This window comes from Crocodylus porosus, unplaced genomic scaffold, assembly GCF_001723895.1.
Source record: "Crocodylus porosus isolate Cpor-Errol unplaced genomic scaffold, CroPor_comp1, whole genome shotgun sequence".
Lineage (NCBI taxonomy): Eukaryota > Metazoa > Chordata > Crocodylia > Crocodylidae > Crocodylus > Crocodylus porosus.
In genome coordinates this window covers 6805031-6826897 of record NW_017728923.1, presented here as the reverse complement: position 1 = coordinate 6826897, position 21867 = coordinate 6805031, and the positions used below count along the sequence as shown (strand labels likewise).

General features: G+C 44.6%; 1 protein-coding gene across 8 annotated transcripts in view; it reads right to left on the bottom strand.

Annotated features, from left to right (window-relative positions):
* Positions 1–21867, bottom strand: part of MGRN1 (mahogunin ring finger 1) — a 150532-nt gene that overhangs the window by 73867 nt on the left and 54798 nt on the right. For all 8 annotated transcript variants that reach the window (XM_019540036.1, XM_019540034.1, XM_019540037.1 and 5 more), the window contains exon 5: positions 1025–1142. In XM_019540036.1, coding sequence (XP_019395581.1) covers positions 1025–1142 — 118 coding nt within the window. The remainder of the gene's footprint in view (positions 1–1024; positions 1143–21867) is intronic.

Sequence of the window (21867 nt, the reverse complement as noted above, 5' to 3'; positions counted from 1 at the left end):
TGCTCAGCGCAGAGGAAAGCAGCCCCCCTGCTTGCGCCCCCCTGCATTCCTCACTCGGCAGTGTTAGCTGCAGCTCACGTCCTGGGCAACCCAGAGGCAGTGGTGGCAAACGCTGCCCAACACGGCAAGGGGGGGGGGGGGGCCTGCAGCTGCTGCCGCCATGCGTAACCCTAATGAGCGAGCCCAGAGCCAGTGCAGGTCCCAGGCTGGCAGCGGGGGTGGATTACAAACTGGTGCTGAGCACCGGGAAAAGCAGCCCCTTGGCCACCCTGTGGCCAACGCCCTACACTGCAGCTGCTTGCAGCCCATGTGGGGCTGCCTGTCTGCTCAGGATAGCCTTGCGCAGGTTGCGAGCAGCTGCAGCAGGGAGCACCAGCCATGGGGCGAGGGAAGGGCCGCTTTTCCCCACCCTCAGCTTTTCCCCGGGCTCCTCCCCTGTCCTTCCTTCCACACTTACCTGAGTTTCCAGCGCAGTGCAGCCACATGGTCCCAGGCCAGAAGACCCTTCTGGAGCAGCAGGGTGGGGCCGGGCAGGCCCTGCTGTTGCAGGAACCTGCCAGGGCTTCCCCGGGTCCTACTGCCCCTGACTCCTGTCATTTTTGACAGCAACCAAGAGCTGATAAATATTAATTTTCTAAATTTTTTTAGGGGCCCTGTGGGCCAGACAGAATGGCCTTGCAGGCTGGATCCAGCCTACAGGCTGTATTTTGCCCACCCATGGGTCAGAAGGTCACCTGGCCAGCAAGGCCTAACACCACTCAATTCAGGGCCCAACACAAATTTGTCCTCTCACATCAATACAACAACACCCTATTTTTTGTTTTCCTTACCTTATCTACCAAATTGCTTTGACTGTTTCACACCCACTCTTCCCAGTGCCCTCCAAACCCACACTGACAAACATGTTATGGCAGCTGTAACTGGTAATTTTTCTAGCTATAAAACTCAGAGAAACTAAACAAATATTATCCATTGCTTCTAGAACAATAAGGTTTTGGAGAGGAGAGTCTAAGGAGAGATTTACCTCATCATCCTTCCAGTCTGAGAAATCGATCTTGAAGGAAGGCAGGGAGAATTGCTGGCTCACCCCTCTCTTGTAATGAACTGTCTCAGACTGCAGAGAAGGATTCTTTGTGCTGTATCTGAAGAGGGGGAAAAAAATACTCATTGAAACAAATTATTGCTCTGTGCTGGGCTCTAAGTCATTCACGCCTGTCTGCCTTCAAGAAATCACAAATGGCAACTCTAAGAGGCAAAGCTGGTGGGGGCTCACAGCCATTCACTTTGGAGACAAAAGGGAATGGAAAAGGTCAAAGCAAGAAGGTAGAAATTCAGGGAAAAGAGGGATAGCCAGCCCAGAAACACATCCTTGATCTTCAGTAGGGTTTGATGGGGTCTATACTGTACTGGCTGGAAATATGAGTGGTCAAGAAGCACCGTGTGACACAACAAACAAGGGACTTCAGTTAAGCAAAGGCTGACTCCACAGATCAGAAGTGCAGGCACAATGGTGGTCCAACAGGGTCACGTTTCAGTTTCTTCAGCAAGGAAGCCTGGTTCCTCCCCACACATACACAGTTGAAAACATGAGCAGTGATCCAACACATTTTCAAAACAACCACTTACTTACCAGGTGACCTACTCCTCCCACCCTGGGAATGCCATTTAGTGATCTAATGGATTCACAGAGCAAATTCTAGAACCAGAAGACAGCTTGGCAAAAAAGAATGATATTTGACATCCCCTCCCCCTACCACTCTGCTCTCCACAGCTCACAAATGCTTCCTCCATTCTAAAAAACACAGCACTGCTGATCTGAGAACAGCATGGCTGCACCCATGAATGGCTGGTGCCTGCCGAGACTGGGGAGGCACCATGGTGGTGTTGGCAGCGCTGAGCAGCAAGTGGGAACCGCCTACAGCCACCACGACGGTGTCAGCAGGGGGGAGGGGTGCATCACCTAAACAAAGTTATAGTTCCTCCATTGTACAAAGTCTCAGTGCTGATACCATGTCACCAATAGGAAGAATAGGGCCAGACTTCTTTGAGGACAAAAAGGCTACCAGTCCAGTTCTTCTGCTCTAGTAACAAGCTGGCCCAGATGAAAAGTTCCAGTATGACATTAATCATCAAGAGATGTTCCTACCTGTTGCCACTTAAACAGTGTGTGTACAGTCTATGAGGAGTATTAGGAATTACAGAGAAAACAACATTTTTTATCCAAGATGTGTAAAATCTACTACAAATTTAGCAACCCTGCACACAATAACTGAGGACAGGGTGGACCCACGGGCCACAGCAAGTTTTGGTGAGCTGTCATGGGCCAGGTGAGCAACACCCCTCCACCCCCCCATTCAACAGCTCACCAAAACTCCCTATGTGACACACACTCAGCTGGGTGGCTGGGATGGCACTGCAGGCAGGTGGGGATCGGGGCAGGCAGGGCTGGGATTGCAGGGTGGTCTACAGTGCAGGGCCAGGGCAGAATCATGATCTGCTACCCACACACCCCTACAATGGCCGCTGTTTAAGCAGGCAGGGGTGTGCAAGCAGCAAATCGTGGCTCTGCTCTGAGCCACAATCCCACACCATCCAGCAATCCAAGGGTCTCCATGGAGACCGGCCAGGATCTACACAGCCACGGCGCGTGGCCAGGCAGATGGGATGGGGCCACAGGCAAACAGGAAGCTGCATATAGGGCTGGGATCTTAGGGCGGTGACAGCACAGGGCTGGGGCCCAGGGCAGCACTACATTCCACTCCTTGCACACTCCTGTGATCTGCAGAACCCATGGCTGTCATAGGGCCAAGCAGGCTGGAGATCACAGCTCAGCCCCGCACTGTCACTGCCCTGCGATTGCAGCCTCACCTGCCCATCCCACTCCCAAACACCGCTCCACTCTCGCCCGCAGCTCCATCCTATCTGCCTAGCCATGCGCTCTGCCCACATAGGTCACACCCCCAGCACTGGGTGCAGGACATTTGGACTGGGGTGCCCAGGCAGCAGGGTTAAGTCAGTCATGACTGCAGCAGCTGGAAGGAGCCACTGTCACCAGGGCTGCTGGGAAGCGAGACCAGCTGTCATGCCGTCCTAGTCCCGCTGTGCACACAGGGGTGGCAGAACCAGCCACACACGCCACAACATGGGCTGGGTGGGACTGAGGGACCTACCATATGCCAGGCAAAATCCCACAGCAGGCCAGATTCAGCTCACAGGCCGTATTTTGCCCACTGCTGACCTAGGAACTATGGTACAGCTCTGCTAAAGCCAGGGTTGTCCAACTGGTGGTCCATGGACCACATGCAGCCTGCAAGGGGTTGGTTAAATTGCAGCCCATGGGCTCCCATCCAGCTGCCAATCCTCCCACTGTTCCAGCTGCAGAAGCCTCTTGCTCCTCCTTCCCTGCCCCAGGGGGCAGGGCAAGGTGGTACAGGCCAAGGCTCAGGGAGCCTGTAGCCTAGGACACCTGAAAGGTGTGATGTATTAAAGAAGCCCACAAAAGATAAACCAAGGGTGTGGCAGAACTCCCATACACACAGGGGAGGGAGTTAAGGGGGAAGAGATCCTGGGGATGTGGTGGATGGATGCCCAGGCATGGGGGGGGAAGGGGGAAATGCCCAGACACGTGGTGCATTGGTGGACACAGAGCAGTGGGAGTGTGGAAGCTCGGAGCAAGCAGCTTCTTGCGCCCCCCACTGTGCCCTGCCGCACTGGGTTCCAACGCTGGTTTGCAGAAGCGGCAAGGGCAGCACAGTGGGGAGCACTGCCGGTATGTGTTGCCTCCCCAGAGCCCGGGGCTGGGACCGGGGCAGAGAGGCAGCAGACGTTTGCAGCTGGCCCAGGTTCTGGGTAGCTGCTGACAGCTACAGAGCCCAGGCTGCAGGGCAGGGTTGTTGGGTGGCAGACAAGGGGCAGCAGGGCTGGGGGGCAGGGGATCCTGCCATGTACCCCCTGCCCTCATTTTGTTTTTCTGGCATGCCAGCACTCTGGTGCCTTCTAAGGTAGGCATTGTGGGGTTTTTTGGTACTCCCACCAAAAATCTATAATAAAGAGTGGTGAAGTATTATCAATACTTCACCACAATATACACGCTTCACCAGTGGTTATTATAAACACACCAAAGAAGATATGATGGTCAGCAATACTTAAAAGTTGTTTGGAAAATAGGGTTTTTGCCTGAGAGACTGCTTTGGAGGCAGGGGATCACGTGAAAGTCAAGCAAAAGGAAGGAGTGAGCTCCTGTGGTGAGAAGGGAGAAGGAAGATGAGGAGGAGAACAGAATATTGGGCAAGAAGGAGGACCATTACTATGATCAGAACATGCAAGGAGAGAGGAAGTCAGGAAGGAGGTTTGCAGGGAAGTAGCATGTACAACATGGCTGTAAAACAGACTACTATCAATGTAGAGTTTGTGGTTTCAGATGGGGTCAACCTGTGTCTATTTGACATAGGTGGGGTGGGAAGGGGACTGGAGTCAAATGTTGGTCACAGTCAATGATTGGGGTACCCAAAGTGCACTTTTAAACTGCTCTCTCCCTCTCTCGCTCCATTAAGTAACCCCAAATACAAGGCTTTTGGCACAGAATTTATTGGCTCCCAAAGAGGACTTCACTAGTTTGACTTGGGGAGCAATCAATCATAGGCCTGGAATATCACAACACAGCTACCAACTTAAAATATCACAGCCACTCCAATGAGGCTTCCTTTTAAACACTACCTCTCTATTTACCCTGCAGCATTGTTTCAGGGATCTGAACGCTTTCCTTAAACTTGCCTGAGGAAGGACAGTACCTTCCCTGATGGTTATCACTCCAGATTTCTCTGGCTAACTCCTTTGTTGGTGGCCCATATCCTGGCCAAGCAATACAGGAGAGATCTCTTGACCCCCTTGGCAGCTATCCCCCTTGCTGGCTGATCCAGAAAAACCAACCCTATTTTGCACTGCAGCTGGAAGTTAACAGAGCCCACACAGGCACAAAGAAAATATAAAACTTCCTAGGTCTGTATTCAGTGACTGTATGCAGACATAGAGCTCAACAAACTACTAACTGCTGAAGCAGCAGCTGTGTCCGGGAAGCTCACTGGCAGGTTACCTTGGCAAGGCTGCTCTTTGTTTAACAGCAGAGCACAAAGAGAGGGACTATGAAAGGTAGCTCCTCTAAAGGAACCAGAGAAACCCAACAGCAGCAGCAGCCACCACCTGTTGTGCGATTGGAAACCCCATCTGTGTTCCCAGCCAGTAGCACGATGCAGCCCCCACATATTTATACAACAGCTATTTCACTCAAATTTTCTGTCTTGCTTTCCGAGCTTAAGCTTCCCAAATCTCCTTAGTAACACTTTTGTTGCCATGGTTGCAAAATACAGTTGGTTGCTCTTTGGATGCACTTTTGAGTGCTTAACAGTCATGTTTTTCCAATCTGTTGACAGGACTCTTGGACAGGTTGTGTTCCCAGAAAATGGGCTTCTTCAGAGTCCAAAGCAGGGTGCTCCAAGGCAGACATATTATACTTTCCCCATCAGACATTCAAGAGGCTTAACATCATTATGACTTACGAGACCAATCACTGGCTACATCTGTCCTACAAGGAACACCTTTACAAACCTGCCATTCACAACAGGTCAGAAAGGAGTACCTCTTCATCTGCCCTTATCCTGAAGTGCTCAGGCCAATATTTTCAAATGTGAGCGCTTAAAATTAGGCTCCTAAATCTACATGCAGGCACCTAAACCTAAGGACTTAATAATCAGAGAAACTCAAGACCTACAAATTTCATTCAAGTCCAGGGGAGCAGGAAGTGCTCAAGAGTCTTGTGGGGGGAAAAGGCCATTTCTTTTTCAGGTTTCAGTATCTCATTTGGGTAAGCTGGCCTTGGTGACAAGCACAGTATAAATGCCTAAAGGAGATTAAAGAAAACCTAAGGACCTCACTGGTCTACCCAAAAAGTTACATGTTCAAAACAAATAGCTGGGGTCATTTGATCCCAGCATTCTTTCCTGCCCATGGCAGGGGGTCAGGCTCGGGTCCCTTTCGACCTTATCAACTATGAAACACAGTGCCAAATTCCCAGCTGGTGCAAACTGGCATGGTCTTAGCGGAAATCCATAGAAGCTACAGTAACTGACAAGACGGCAGCAGTTTTAAGGCTGATTAGGGGTCAGCAGCACTATTTTAATTTGTGGAAGACCCGCTGTGAATGACTGATTTTGCAAGTTAATAGGTGAGTGAACAAGCCATCATACAGTGTGCATTTGCAAGTAGGTTTATCTTAATTATGACAATACTTCACAATATACTAGAAAATGTTCTGAACTACACTGAATAAAATAACAGCTTCAGCAACAGGTGGTCACTCTAGTCTCTGCTATTAATGGGCTGAGGGGAAAAAAGAAAAACAGAACCTTTGTGTACGAATTACAAGATAAGCAAGTGAGTGAGGTTTTATTTACTGCACAGTCAGTCAGAGTGAATACTCCGTGCTCACACAGCTTCTTTCACCACTGGATCTCAAAGAATCAAAACTCCATGACAGGGTAAAAACCCCATTGTGCAGGTAGAGAAACTGAAGTACAGAAAAGGAAAGTGCCTTGCTGAAGGGGACAGCAAGCCTGGAGGAGCTCTGAGAGTAAAACTCAATGGCAGCCATACAGGACAGATGCCATGACACAGACCTGTCAAAACAAAGGCCAACACTTGAGTGCTGGAGAGGGAAGTAAACCACATGTCATCATGAAGGCAAGGAAGGCAATCAGGAGCAGAAGTTTCAAAGACCCTGTTTTAGAGCATTTGGAATCCCAGTGCAGCAGGTTTCTGAAGAGGGAGAGCACCAGGCTGGTGTATGGCTTTGCATGTCAATCAACAACACAAGCTCCAGAACACAGATTTGTAGAAGAAAATAGTAAACGAGGAATATCAAAGTTTGCTAGGCTTCAGGAGTGCAAAAAAGCTACCAAAACAGCTTGGGACTGTGGGAACAAGTCTCATGGCCTGGCCACTGCCAGAAGGGCATCTGACAGAACTGACATCTGGAGATGTACCTCACACTCTGCTGAGCCCCAGCAAGCTAAGAGTTTGGCAAACAGCCAGTGAGAGTTCTTCTCCAGATTGTAATAAGGACTAATTGTCCTTCAAATGTGACCAGCAAGTCCCTTGGCTGAGCACAGATGACTGAGAAGCACTACCAGATAGACTTCATGAACAGCACCTCTGGCATCTACATGACCTTTGCCCAAATCTGGCCTGAAAGTTTTCCATTTGCATCAAGTGCAGCCCAGAAACAGCGTACTGTATTCCCAAGACTTCAATCATCTACATAAGCATCCTGCCTGCCCTACTCTCTGGCCTTAGGTGGAAGCTAAGGAGCAGCTCAACAGTTAACAGACAAGGAAGAAACTGGAACATTCTTTGCCCCCCTCAAGCCATCTTTCTGCAGCCACATCTTCACTACGATTCCATCAGGTTGCAATGTCAGGCCAGCTACATGTGTTATCTGTTGTGGGAAGGGCACAAAAAAATTCAGTACTCAGTGTTCTTCCTAAATTAGCACCAAACAGTGCTAACAGAAGTTAAAGAGGAGGTCCTAATTTAGGTGACAGGGCAAGATTAGCAGTCCTAATCCCTTATATGGCCATTCAAGGATACATAATCTTGTTGTTTATAAAGTACACACAATTCTTTTTGCCACCAATTACATCAAGAAATATCAAGTCCAGTAATGGCATTCTCTAATTTTAACTTGTTGCAGAGTTCTTCACTTGCTGTAGCTGTTGCAGAAAGCTAAAATTTGCTATGGTCCTCCCCCCATCAAATGTGGCTGCATTTTAGTAAGAAGCATTATGCCTCATGCATCTCAAACGAAAGGATTCCTTCAGTAGAACATTTATGAAATCCCTGGGTGAAAGGTGCTTGGAAAGTGTCTAGGTATTACTGTATCCTGTGAAAACTACTGAGACTGTGGGCACCAGGCAAATAATACAATAGTAACATTTCTGCAAAGATAAGGCAGAGATAGCACTCCAGTGGCTGGGGCCACCCCCTGCAGAAAAATATTAACCAGGAAACAGGGAATAGCAGGGATCCAAAGCAGCATTTCTGGTTATTAATGGCAGATGGAAGTAGAATGGATTTCAAAGACCTAGCATAGAAGCCAATGCTGCATTCCTGAGAAAGACGATGCATGTTACATGGTAATGTTTAGTGATGAGAAGACAGATCAAAATAAAAGCCACCTCTGCTGCTGAAGAACCACGCAGAGACTTTGGAAAGCATTTTTAAAATTGGCTTTTCTACTATGCCAGTCTAATTTTCATTCTAGTGGGTTTAGGGGACTGTGCACAGCAAAAAATACCATCTCAACCCAGTTTTCTTCACTCAGAAGAAATCTCCTTTTGATTGTACAAAACCAATTTAATTAATCACCTGTGTCCATTACAGAGAGAAACAAGAGCATCTTTCAGAGGAAACGCACATAAGCAGACTATTAAAATGACCAGATTTTCTGGTATTTCTGTATGCTGTCTATAAAGGCTCAAATGAATAGAGTCACTAAGGCAAGCTATGGCCTTCAGTAACTGGTTCACTAAACATCAAAATAAATCAAATTTCTAGATGCAGGGAGAATGGATACAGTAATATGTTCAAATAAGCCAGCATCATGTTTGGTGTTGATTTAAAGGGACTGAGGTGGGAGGTCTGAAGCACCTAATATTATGGACATGATTAATAAAACATTTCAATAAAATCATCTGTGCATCTTTGTGGCTATAGTACAAAGAGTGAAGCTTCATGCCAGGGTCTTATAATAGAAAAGAAGCTTGGCAGCATTAGTAGCACAGGAAAGAGGGTCTCTTTTGTTTGTAGAGCACATAAACAAGGAAAGCTCTTTAGACATAGATGGGGAAGCCAATGCCTCATTCCCTGCACAGCACAAAATTGCTCCTTGGAGCACATCTCCAGACCAAATGGCTAATTTAAATCTAGTCACAGGGCTGGTTCTCACTGCTTTGTTAGGCTGACAACTGAAAAACCTATCCCAATACCACAAAATGCCTGTAGTCAGAAAATTCTTAGGGAACCATTAAGGAATAACATGGCACCCAGTGTGTGCAGCCTTTTTGCCAGATTACAGAAAGCGTCTTGAAAGCATTAAATACAGCACATACAGAGGAGCCATCATTGTCAGCCTGAAAGATGCCACTTATGGAGCTGGTCATATGAAACAAGAAGCCTAAGGCAGAGGAGACCAGTAAAGAGCTTACAGAAAAAGCTTCCATGGGACTTTTGCCTGTAAGGACAGTCATGACCTTGGGCTGATGGTGACTACGCAAGTCAGGACCCTTGAGTCTGGTAATTATATTTAGGGATGCAACTCTGGCCCCAACTATCTTTGTTCCAGGTGTGTAAGCTTTGATTAACCTGCTTGTCAATGTGGGCTGATTTATTAGGCTAAGCTTTAAAGGCATTTAACAAAAAAACATTTAACAAGGGAATTTCCACAAGGGTTTAAGAGGTAATTTGGGAGCTTCATTTAAAACATACAGTTTCATCTCAACAACAAGGATGAACAGGACCATCAGTTCCTGTGACATGCATCAAGTCATCTGCCTAAAGAAAGAACAGCTTTTGCATGAAGTGAAGCCGGTAGATATTATGAAGGAAAGGGGTCGGGGTCTTGAGACCAGCTTGTCTACCATCATGATTAAGGAGGATTCCCTGAAATCCCTGGATGCCAATATCTAGACAGACAGACAGTATCACAGAAAATCCCACAGGGTGAGGCTATGGAGTTAAATGACAAGGAGAAATAAGGTGTAGAAATTTGTGACTACAAGCAGCAGAAGTGACCATTCTCCTAGGGGCAGAAGGAGAATAGGACCTTCCAGGGGTACAGCCAAAGGACATCATCACATGATTAAAGACCAACTTGAGCAGACTTCTTTGGCAGAAGTAATGCAGGCGCATGTGATCAGGAACCATTACACAGATCAGGAAAACTTCTATTTAAAAGGGAGCTGTAATATCAGGACAATCTTATCTGAAGTCTCTCCTGTCTTTTGGGCAAGAGAAGGCAGGAGAGAGGTAATTACTGGGGAGCAAGGTTTCGTATGGGAGAGCACTAGATCTCCTAGTATAGATTCATAGATTGTTAGGGGCTGGAAGGGACCTCACAAGATCATTGGGTCCAGCCCCACTGCACCAGGCAGCGAAGATAACTGGGGGTCAGGTGATCCCAGTGAGGTGATTGACCAGTCTCCTCTTGAAGATTTCCACGGTAGGTGATTGCACTACCTCTGGAAGGATGCTCTAGACAGTCACAATCTAGACACCCTAACTGTGAAGGAGTTTTTCCTAGAATTGAGCCTGAAGTGGTCTTCCAGGAGTTTGTATCCATTACTCCTGGTCTTCCCCAAGTGTGCTCTGGTGAACAGTTATTCAACTAGCTCTTGATGTACTCCCCTGATGTAGTGGTAAGGTGCTACCAAGTCCCCTCTCAACCTTCTCTTCTTTAGGCTGAAGAGGCCAAAGTCCCCCAGCCTCTTCTTATATGGTCTGCTTTGCAAGTCTTTGATCATATAGGTGGCTCTTCTCTGGACCCTCTCAGGTTTTTCCACATCCTTGTTGAAGTGTGCCACCCAGAACTGGTTGCAGTATTCCAGCTGTGGTCTCACTAGTGCCGTGTACAGTGGAAGAATCACTTCCATGGTTTTACATGAGATGCATCGACTGATGCATGCCAAAGTATTGTTTGCCCTGCAAGCTACAGCATTGCACTGATGGCTCATGTTCATGCAATGATCAATTACCCCAGGTCCCTTTCAGTCGTGGTGCAAGCCAAATTGTCACCACCGAGCCTGTAGGTATGTTGGGGATTATTTGCCTAGATACAATATGTAGAAGTAATTATTATACAGTTCTGACTTCTCTGTCTCAGTAGTAGAGTGGTATCAGTCTCTTGTGCAGTTAAGGTAATCAGAAGTACTTCAAACTTCACACAAGGAGGACAATAATAGGGAAACGAAGGTCTTCCTCTCACTCAAATTTATAACCTACCCTCACTGAGAACATGCATGACAAACCCAAGCACAAAGGAACCTAAGAGAAACACAATTAACTGCCTATGCACTGATGTTAGGAGCCCAGATAATAAAAAACAGCAACTAAAGATGCTCGTACATAAAAAGTAATGTAGTAGGTATAACTGAAACTTAGAGAGACTGATCTGAAAGTTAAAAACCCTTATCACAACTTTTTCCATAAAGTCAGAATAGGGGAAGAAAGGAAAAGTGCAAAGGCCCCATTTCTTGTTAAAATTAAAAAATCTGAGAAGACTGAACACTTATGGACTATAGTTCTAACTTGTAAGCCTAAAGAGAGGGTGTAAGAGTGGGCTTTTTTCCCCAGAAACTATCAAGTTTCACTGGAGAACAGGATGAACTGCTCCTTAATCAACACTCGTCACAAGTAGGTATGCACATGCACGTGCGCGCGTAACCCTTAAATGTGACTTCAATGTAAGAGACATTTGCTGGAACCCTCATGTAGCCAGTTATAAAACCTCATTAAAGTTCCCATTAAAAGAAGAGAGAAAAATGTCCTAACAAAGTCATATACTAGCACATGGACCTAATATTGGTGGACAAAAAATTAGTTACTGACCTAAAGATTAGCATTCGCTTAAGTATAAGCAATCAAGATCTGTTTTTCTTTATTATTTTTACGTTGTGTGAACAGAACATGCCAACAATTACACACATACATTTTTGGAATTTTAAAATGGACTAATGTTCCAAAACTAAAAAGCAATCATTGGCATAAGTGACTAAGAATAAATTAAAGATAGCAAGTTGTTAACAAAAACTAGAACTTGTTCAGGGACATTTTACTGGATGCCCAAAAAACAATTCCATAGATATATTAAAAAAAAACCCTGTTACTGGGCAAATTGCAATTTTGGTAAAAAGAAAAAGGTGGAAGCAGCAATAAAATGAATTTTATATAACAAAAACTGCAAAAGGAGATGCAAACCACAATGAAAGTACATTTCAAGTTAAAAAAAATATATAGTAAGGGAAACCAAAGAACCATCTAGAGCTAACAGGATCAAACTGGCACACTTTTAAAAATACTATGAAAAAATCCACAGGTCAAGTATACATACATTGCTAGAAATAGTTGGTAAAATTGTGAATGGTGATATAGAAATGACAGAAGCATCCAAGAAGTATTTCTGATCTGAGTATGAAACAAAGCAGAAGACATGTGGGAGGAACAGAACACTTACCATCCATAACAAAGCAAGGTGGGAGACAGTTTCATCTCAAACCAGATAATGAATAGGCCCAAGTAAGGAAAACAGAAGAGTCTTAAACTGCCTTGCTAAGAAGAAGCCTTCTGAACCACTGTTAAAAAACAGACCTTTGAAAACTGGGGAAAATTATAAAGGATTGGAGGACTAACAATGTCATTCCAATATTTACTATGAAATGTTTCAGGGAATCATGAACAGGTAGCCTGATGTCATTGCAAACAAATTATTAGAATGATTAATTCAGAATATCAACAAAAATTAACATACGTACACATATTTTTCTATACATGGTTGATTTCAGCCAGCACTGCTTCAGGAATGGCAGTCCTTTTCAAATAAATTTGACATTATTAATGAGATGGTCACAATCCAAAAATATATTTTACTATAGCCAGATGAAAGAAATTTACAAGATGAGAGATGGTTTTGGAAAGCAGCAACTCCAGATAATTGCCTTAACACGAGTTCTCAGTGCAATGTTGTGGCAAAGATGGCATTAGCAAGTTTGATACTAGAACACATCACCTGGTCCTGATGTGATGTTCATGCTTAAAGATTGTTGAAATACTACAGCTCAAAAGGAGAGCCACAAAAGTGTTTTGAGGGTTGGAAAATGAGCCTTATTAGATCAGGTTCAAGGAACTAAATTTACTCAGATTACCAAAAGAAGGTAAAACAGTAGACTCTATACAAGTCTTGTGTATGAAAAAAAATCTAGTAGTGGAAGACTTTTTTTAACCTTGATGACAAGATCCAATGGCTGGAACATTAGATCAAACTCTACCTTAAAAAGAGATGCAATTTCCAAGCTGAGGGAGAAATTAATCACTGGAATACACTTCAAGGAAGGCAAAGCACTAACTTCACTTAGAGTGAAGGAGAAGATTAGACCCTTCTAGAAGACAGGTTTCTGGACCCATGGGGGAGTCTTGCCAGCCAAACAGTACACTGGAGAAGCGTGCAGACATGGCCCAGGACCCAGTCTGGGCACACATGAACCAGCTAGAGGTAGAGTGGGGCCTGATCTTGCAGTGCACGGCTGAGTGGAGGAAGTGTGGGGCCCTAATTCAACAGTGGAGGCAAATGGGGGGCCCAATCTGGTGGTAGTCCAAGCAAAGGTGGCATAGGATCCAACCTGGCCCACAAGTGGGCCCTGCACCACTCATCTGGCCCCCAAAACCGGAACATGGATGCGAAGAGGGACTAGCTATAAATAAGAGTGAGGGGACAGAAAGAAGTTTGCACTGGGAGAACACCGTTTTAGGAGTAGCCATATCTTTAAGATAGCCTGACAGGGAGAGGAGCTGGGCAGCGAGAGAAAAAAGGGAGAATGGAGCACAGGCTCAGATGAAGGAGTCTGAGACAGAGAAGTCCCAGGAGATGGTTCTGCCCAAGAGAAAGTCAGGACATGTCCAGAAGAGAGAATCTGAAGTCCCTGAAGAAGCAGGGCAATTGCTTGGAGGAGGAAAGGTTGAAAAATAGAAACCGCAAGAAGAAGGGAGTGGCAGATGCTCGTAGCTTTTTCAAAGAGGGAAAGTTATTTCTTATCCTGTTCAAATTTATTTGTTATTGTTGTTTTTGAGGGAATTCACTCGGGACTGCCAGTGTTATGGAGTGAATCAGGGAGAAGAAGAGTTCAATTTTGTGCTGCTCCCTCATCCAGACAGGCAGGAGACAAGAGCACACGGAGGAACTCCTTTGGATAACACCCCACAAAAAAAAAGGAAGAGAGAAGAAAAGAGTAGACTGAAAGCAATACCCTGGTCCCCCAAAAAAAAAAATTAAACAATTCTGGATCAGACTTTGTCTTCTTGTGGCTGTGTTGTTGTGACAGTGAATAAATGCAACAAAGTTTTCTGAAGATAGAAATAAAAGTATGTAAAACAGTAGATAGAGACACAAGTTGTATTGAAGTTAGTGAATAGTAGCAGTGATAAATAAAAAGAAAAAAGTTAACAATAAAGAGAGTTGATCAACCATATATGAATTCCATTCCATTGATGATTAAAAAACTCAGGCATTGTCTGAGGGAACTCGAGTAGAGCGTCACAAAGATCCAAGTCTCGTCATACTGCTAGTGTCCTACTGTGTTGATAACACCTCCCAACTATTAATAAACATTAGAGAATGACATGGCAGAAAAGAGTCGGTCTATAACACAGGAGTAGTAAAATCCAGCAATTAGGGAGACAAGTAAACAAAATAAATAAATAAATAAATATGTCATGCTCTTAAAGAGAAACCCCACAGTGGAGTATCCCTGCTATCACCAAATCTCATGGCTTATCTGGTCATATAGCATGGATCAGAACATCTTTCCCAGGGCATGTTTTGCTGGATTTATCAGAGATAAGGATGGCTGTGGAAGGGATTTTGACCTTTTCTGAGGTTTCGGAAGCTACTACAGATGGGACACTGGACCTCATGGACCAGAGCTCTGAGGCAGTGCAGCTAAACATCTAACTCACGTTTTTGCATATATGCTCAATGTCTTATTGATCACCAGTATTAAGTCAGAAAAGAATTTTCCTATGGTCAGACTTAGCAGGGATCTTGGGGAGATCTGTTTTCCTTTACAGCATGAGATATGGATCACTTCCTGGGACCATTTAACCATCTTTCATCTAATCAATTCCCAGCCGTAAGAGAGGCTTTCTGAATTGGTAGCACCTTGATCATTCCTAGCCAGTATGTGGGGCATGCAGCTTATTCTTCTGGAGGCAGAAATGCTTTAATCCAACCAAAGCAGAGTTGGCAACCTATAGTCTATGGGCTGGATCTATCCTGCTAGCCTTTGGATGTGGCCTGCAGAGCTGTGTGGTTTAAGCAGCAGGGGCTCTGCCTGCATTACCCTGTGCAGGAAGTCACTGGGGCTTGGGAGGAGTGGGAATTATCTTTGCACCACCCCACAGTGATGGGGCAGGCAGACACAGAGGAGATGCCTGGGTCTTACTGCCTACCTACCTCAGACCTGAGCTGGATCATTCCAGTGCACCCCCTCCATCTTTCCCACCAGAAAGCATTGCTGACCTCTGAACTAAAGTATTTATGTATAACATTAGATGAAATTTAAGTAACATGAAGGAGGTCAGACTAGAAAAATCTAATGGCCCCTTCTGGGCCTCAAACTCTGTGAAATTGAGTTTTCCCTCCTTCAGGAAGGTTCCACAGAAAACTGCAACAGCAGCAGATAGTAACTAAGTACTTCTAACAGGCAGGCGGACACATATTCAGTACAGAGCTGCACATTCTCCCTTCCCCCAACACTCACACTCTTACTTTCCTCACAGGCTGTTAGCCAATATGCTCAGTAGGGAATAGCTGGTTGCCAAATGCTTGAGAGGTTTGCTGGCACTGGGGAGAGGACAGAGAAAGTGATAGGATGCTACAGGGTTGTTGGTTGTAGCCGTGTTGGTCTAAGGACATAGGCAGGCAAGGTTTGGGGTAGATGTGATATCTTTTATTAGACCAACTAATAAAAACTGGTTGGTAAAAGATATCACATCTACCCAAAGAACCTTGCCTGACAGGATGCTAAGCATTCTGCAAAACTAGTTAAGGAAGTGGGACTGTTAAAAAATACTTTCCAATCCAGTTATCTGGGGAAGTGAGAGATCTGTTAAGTGTTCCTTGGAACCATGCTAGCGAGGCGTCAGCCTCATTTCCTTTTCAAATGCAGCCCAAGCAATTTGATCAGGGGATTTCCTTTATTTTCTGAAATAGACCAATTTTCCCTTTGCAAAGGGAAGAATTTTCCTCTGGTCAAAAAGACCTATTCACTTTGGAATGAGCAGCACAAGCAGCAAGCAAGGATATCTTTGTGGTTCATATATGAACTCAGTCTCCATACAAGACGCTTCCCAAACACCTGGGAAGCCTCCTTCCCCAACTACAGCACAGCCACAGCATGGGCCAATTTTTTTAAGCAGAAGATTCAAGCCCATAGTATTACTGGCTTGATTAGGATACTGGGAAGGTTTTTTCAGTGAAGCAAATAGAGAATCAGGCTTCAGCCACTTAGAAGCTCCCCAGAGCATGCTGCAGGCTGGTCATGGCTTAAGGTGCTATGGCTTAAGCCTGCCCTGCTTTAGGGACTGGTTTCCATTACAGGAAAAAAGTTATCCTATTTTCTAAAGAAATTCTGCTCCCAAGGCAATTGTTGGATATACTGATACAAAAAGAGAACTGAACTTGTAAATGTTGAATGCACTGGCCCTTGAATTTGGATGTTGGGACTCAAAGGAGTTGAAAGAAAAAAAGACAAAACAGAGGCAGGGAAGATTAATTTCAATTATTGTGCTAAAATGTAGCTCTCCACTCTGAGTTCTAAAAATGCAACCCAGATTTTTTTCACCAAAACTTGAAAAGAATAAATTAAAGTAATTATAGTGTTGGCATTTCAGAACTGCTTTGCAAAGCTAAAATCAGAGCTTCAAAAGAATGCTTTTACTGGCAGCATTCTGAATCCAGAGAAGCAGAGATGCCCACTTCAGGCAGCTGCACTTAACCTAAGACATGCTTAAAGAGCCAACACCACATGGGAAAATAGCCTGGTTTGAATTAAAGCAGCTTATTTGTATCTTCTTCCTAAGGTCCTTACTACCCACCACATCTGCATGAAATAAGGATCTTGGCTCCTGAAGAATCCATTGTCCTCTACAACATAAACACACACTGTACTTATATGACAGTTTTCATTCAAGAATCTCAGAATGTCAGAGGCCGGCAAATATTATCCCCATTTTATGTATGGGGAAACTGAGGCATGATTTACTTGCTCAAAAGGCAAGGGAGGAACCAAAAGGTAGAACCGAGTTGTTTTGACTTTCAGTCTAACAGCCTGCATAGTGGGTCACTACTGCCACCACATCCTGGAGAAATAATTCCTATACCACTACCATTGCAATTGTTTAGCATGGCAGCAATGTTAACAGAGGATCCTATTTTCATGCTAAAATAGGCAGCATTCAAGAACAAAAGTCTTCTTTTTGGCAGAAGCCACCATCTGAATGAGCTGTGGTTAGGTTACATAAAAAGTGATTCTCTCTAAAATAAAACATTTTTAATTGAAAAATCAAATCTGATTAAGATAATATTTGCTTTTAAAGAAGAATATGATAATCTTTAAATCCAAGTAAGTCTGTTGTCTCATTTTTAAGAAAGTTGAACCATTGAACTGGTAAAAATCATGGCTAAGAACCTAGAACCAGAGGGCGTCTAAACACATACTGCATAGCAAGGGGGAATAGGGGAGAGAGGGTGTTTAATTAAAGCAGCTCTCAGACAGACGCTCTAATTAAAACGCCACAGTATCACACGTATTCAGCATCCCGCATTTCAAAACTGCTGTGGGGGTGTTTAATCAAAGCTTGTTCAATGAGTTTTAAAGCACCCCCACCATCATTTTGAAACATAGGTTGCTAAATACATGCAACACTGCAGCACACTGGAACATTCTAATTAGATTAATAAAGTCTGCTCCAGGACAGCATGTGTATTGGTTCTAAGAGTTTGTTAATGTGCTAAACCAATTTGTAATAGTAAAAGTTTCTTTCAAGTGCATCAAGAATTTTCAAATTACTCAGGAATGTGGATCTGAGTGAACTAGAGAGTGCAGAACTGGAAGCTGGGAAAAAAAAAAAAAACACCAAACAAGGAAGCTTTTTATAAAGTGGAGTAGAAAGCAAAAGGCCTGTGTGATAGAATCTACTCATTTCAGAACTTTGTCTATGAGCACCATGTATAAAGTGATTCTATTTAATGGCTAGATAGTAATTAGGGGTGCACTGATAGAAATTTAGGGGGCCAATACCAATGGCCGACTTTTAAGGAGGCATATCCACTGATACCAATTTGATTTCCGATACAGCTGCGTGCAGCTGGTAAGTTTGTTGTGGTGAAAGGGGAGGAGGGAGGGAAGGGGCGTAGTGGGGGCAATGCCCCCCGTGGTGAGGGAGGGAGTGGGGTAGGAGCTAGAGCAGGCACTGCCCAGCCAGGGCAGGGCACAGGACAGAGCCACAGCTCGTCTGGAGGGTGCAGGGAAAGGAGCGGCTACCGCCACTGCGCGCACAATGGGAGGGCATGGGGTTCGGGGCATGTGCCCCTGGATCTGTGCAGGGTGGGGCAGGACAGGTTGCAGCTGTGGGCTACACCAGGCTTTTCCTGGTGGGGACTGGGCCAGGCTGTGCTTCAGGCAGGCAGCAGCGGTGTTGAAAGAGGGGCTATGAGGAGAACTGCAGCCACTCCAAAATTTACCATAGACCCCCTGTAACCGCCTCCCCTAAGGGGGACAACTGCCTGCCCTGAGTGCAGCCCCAGCCCAACCCCGCCCCCTCCCCCACATGCTGCAAAGAGGCTGGCAAAGCCCTGGCCCCAGCCCACAGCTGCAGCCCACCCTGCTCCTCCTTGCACAGACCTGGGGGCACACGCCGTCCCCCGACCCTGTGCCCTCCCAGGGTTTGAGCAATGGCAGAAGCCAACTTCCCCAGTCTGTGCTCCCGGGATGAGCTGCAGCTCTGTCCCACGCTCTACCCTGCGGCTGGGCGGTGCCTGCCCCAGCCCCTGCTCTACACCCAGCCCCACTCCCTCCCTCAACACAGGGGGGCATTAATCTACCCCCCACACCTCTCCCCTTCCCTGCCCACCACCATGGATTTACCAGCTGCACGCAGCTCTCCAAGCTGCCAGGCTGTGCTCCTCACTGCCTATGTGCTGCACATGCACAGGCATTTATTGGCCAAGTTATCACCCACATCAGGCCAATTTCCCAATACAGTCAAGTTTCTTTATATTGGTGCCGATCCAATATTAGACAAATGCATCTGTGCACCTCTAATGGTAAAACTTTCTCTAATGGATCAATCAGTTAGAAAATGTAAAACATACTTTGTTAAACTTTTTTTTCAATGTTTCCAGCACATTTTTAGAGGGGTAAAGGAGCTAGTTAAGAATCTTAACATACCATTTTTGTGCATTTAATTGAATTCCAGTTCCCTCACCATGCAGCCTAAAACAAAACTGCAAGTAAAAGATCAGTCATTCAGTAAATAAAAATGAGAGCATTAACCATTTGCTAACATGAAAATAATGTTTTTAATTGAATCTGAATGCATATATTTTAAGCTATAATTATTTAAACAAATATGTATGCCTGTAACAAAAGTAGTACAAATTTTCATAAGCCTTATTTAGAGGCAAATCAACGAGTTTTAATAGTTTTCAAGGGAAAATAAGTGCTGTAGAAAAAAAAAGACTAAACAAGATTAAAATCTATTTAAGTCATGATAAAAAAGTCATTTTTAAATCCATCTACCATAGCCATAGAACCTGAACACCTCTGGTCCCAGTTCTAGAGTTGCTCCTCTTTTTAGATCAAGGGAAAGGACACTTTGCACAGCTCCAAGTCAAAAGCTGGAAGAGCTGCCTTATTTATCCATGTTATACCTGCCATATGAAGAGAGGATTTCAAGTGCTAAACACCTTTCAGTAATACTGAATTCACAGGAAGCATTTTAAAGACCAAAGGAAAAGAACATGGAAATTTCATCAAGATGGCTTTCTAAGGAAGCTATTTGCACTACCCAGGAAAAACTAGATCTGATCAGAAAGCGTTTTGAGGGTTTTTTCCAGGAGAATTCAGAACTCTTTAAAAAGAGCTAATTTATTACCATACACAAAATAAAGACAGCTGAAGATTTTAACAGAAGTGGAGATGAGCCTAATCCAAAGTCTTAGCTCTGGATGCCCTCCAAACTTTGAAGAAATGTGCATCTGGATGGGAACTTTGAGCCTTTGGTCTCATTTATAAAAATGCCATGTTCATTGATCATTAACAGGATGTTTATATTGCACCTAAAACACAAGCAATTCTGTTCATAAAGTTTTTTTTCTTCCCCGACTGAAAGTTTAATAGATTACTTAAATTATATGTACATTTGCTTTGAAATCAAGAACCCAACAACTGCAAAACTCTTAGCACTGACCTGGGAGAGCTCTCAGTCAGTTAATCTAAAGTCAGGGATGAAAAAAAGTCTTCCACAACTTCCTGAGTTCTTCACCTACAGAGGACCCAGATTGGCTTAATAGTGAGTTCTCTATCGGGGGGCATCTAGGGCTGTCAGTAGCAGTTTAACCGAAAGCCTAACAGGATATCTCATTTGCATGAAAGTGTAAATTACAGTCATCCTGTGTAACCCAGAGAATGGGTTCTGTAGATGTGATACACCTTGACTTCAGGAAAGCTTTGATGTATCCTAAGATATTCTCACTAGTAAACTAAGGAGATGCATCCTAGAACAGGGGTGTCTCATACTCAACCTACCCCTTGGATCAGGATCCAGACCCTAGGACCCCTCGTGGGAGGGGTACAGACCTGGTGGCAGAATGGCAAAGAGCAGCACGAGGGTGAGTGGTGGTAGCCATTGCTTGTTCCCTTGTCCCCAAAGGCCACTGACAATGGGGTCCTGTTTCCCTGAATTCTGCAGCAGGCTTCTCCCTGCAATTCCCACACCCATCAGGAATGATACAGATTCAAGGAAATGTCTCCAGAGGTTGTATGTCTGAAACCCCTGCTCTAGAAAATACTCTAAGGTAGATACATAATTGGCTGAATCATTGTACTCAAGGAGGAGTCATCGATGGCATGATGTCTACTTGACAGGAGATATTCAGCAGGGTTCTTCCCACCCACCCCCAGGGTCTGTCCAGAATCCAGGGTAGTTTAATATTTTCATTAATGACTTGGAGGATGGGATTGAGTGTATGTTCAACTAATCTGCAGATGACACCAAAGGGAACCGGAATCCCAGACACTTTGGAGAACAGGATAAGGATTCAGAATGATCTTGATAAATTAGAAAAATGGTAAAAATTAAGCAACTGGACTTTAATAAAGGACATTTGGAAAATTCTGCACTTCATATGGAAAAACTACATGCACAAATACAGACTGGGGAATGACTGGCTTGGTTACAGTACTGTGGAAAAGAACTTGGGGGTTACACTGGACCATAAACTGACTATGAGCCAACAGCATGCTGTTGTTGCAAAGAAAGCTCACAACATGGGGTGTATTAACAGGAGAGTTCCTTGCAAGTCAAAGGAAATGATTCTTCTGCTCTATTCAGCACTGGACTCATCTGGACTCTTTTGCCTAATTTTGGGCACTTCACTTCAAGAAAGACATGAAGAAATTACAGTTCAGCAACAAGTAACAAAAGAGGTTCCCAGAGGTCTGGGAAAGACAATTTATGAGAAAAAGTTGGAGAAACTCTGATTACTTAGTCTAGAGAAGAAACGATGGAACATGTAGTTGATAACCATCACCAAATACCTAAAGGGTGGTTATGAAAAGGATGTTGATACTCCCCACATTCTCTATGGCTGAAGATGATAATATTCAACTTCTACTGCACTTGAAAGTGTTTAAAGTGATTTTTTAAAAACATAACTGACTAGATTTTCAGATGTTTCTTCTTAATAGAAATGTTTGGATCGGTAGAGTCAATGTACTGAGGATGGAGTCCTTTCAAAGATCATCAGATGAAAAAATGTAGAAGGAA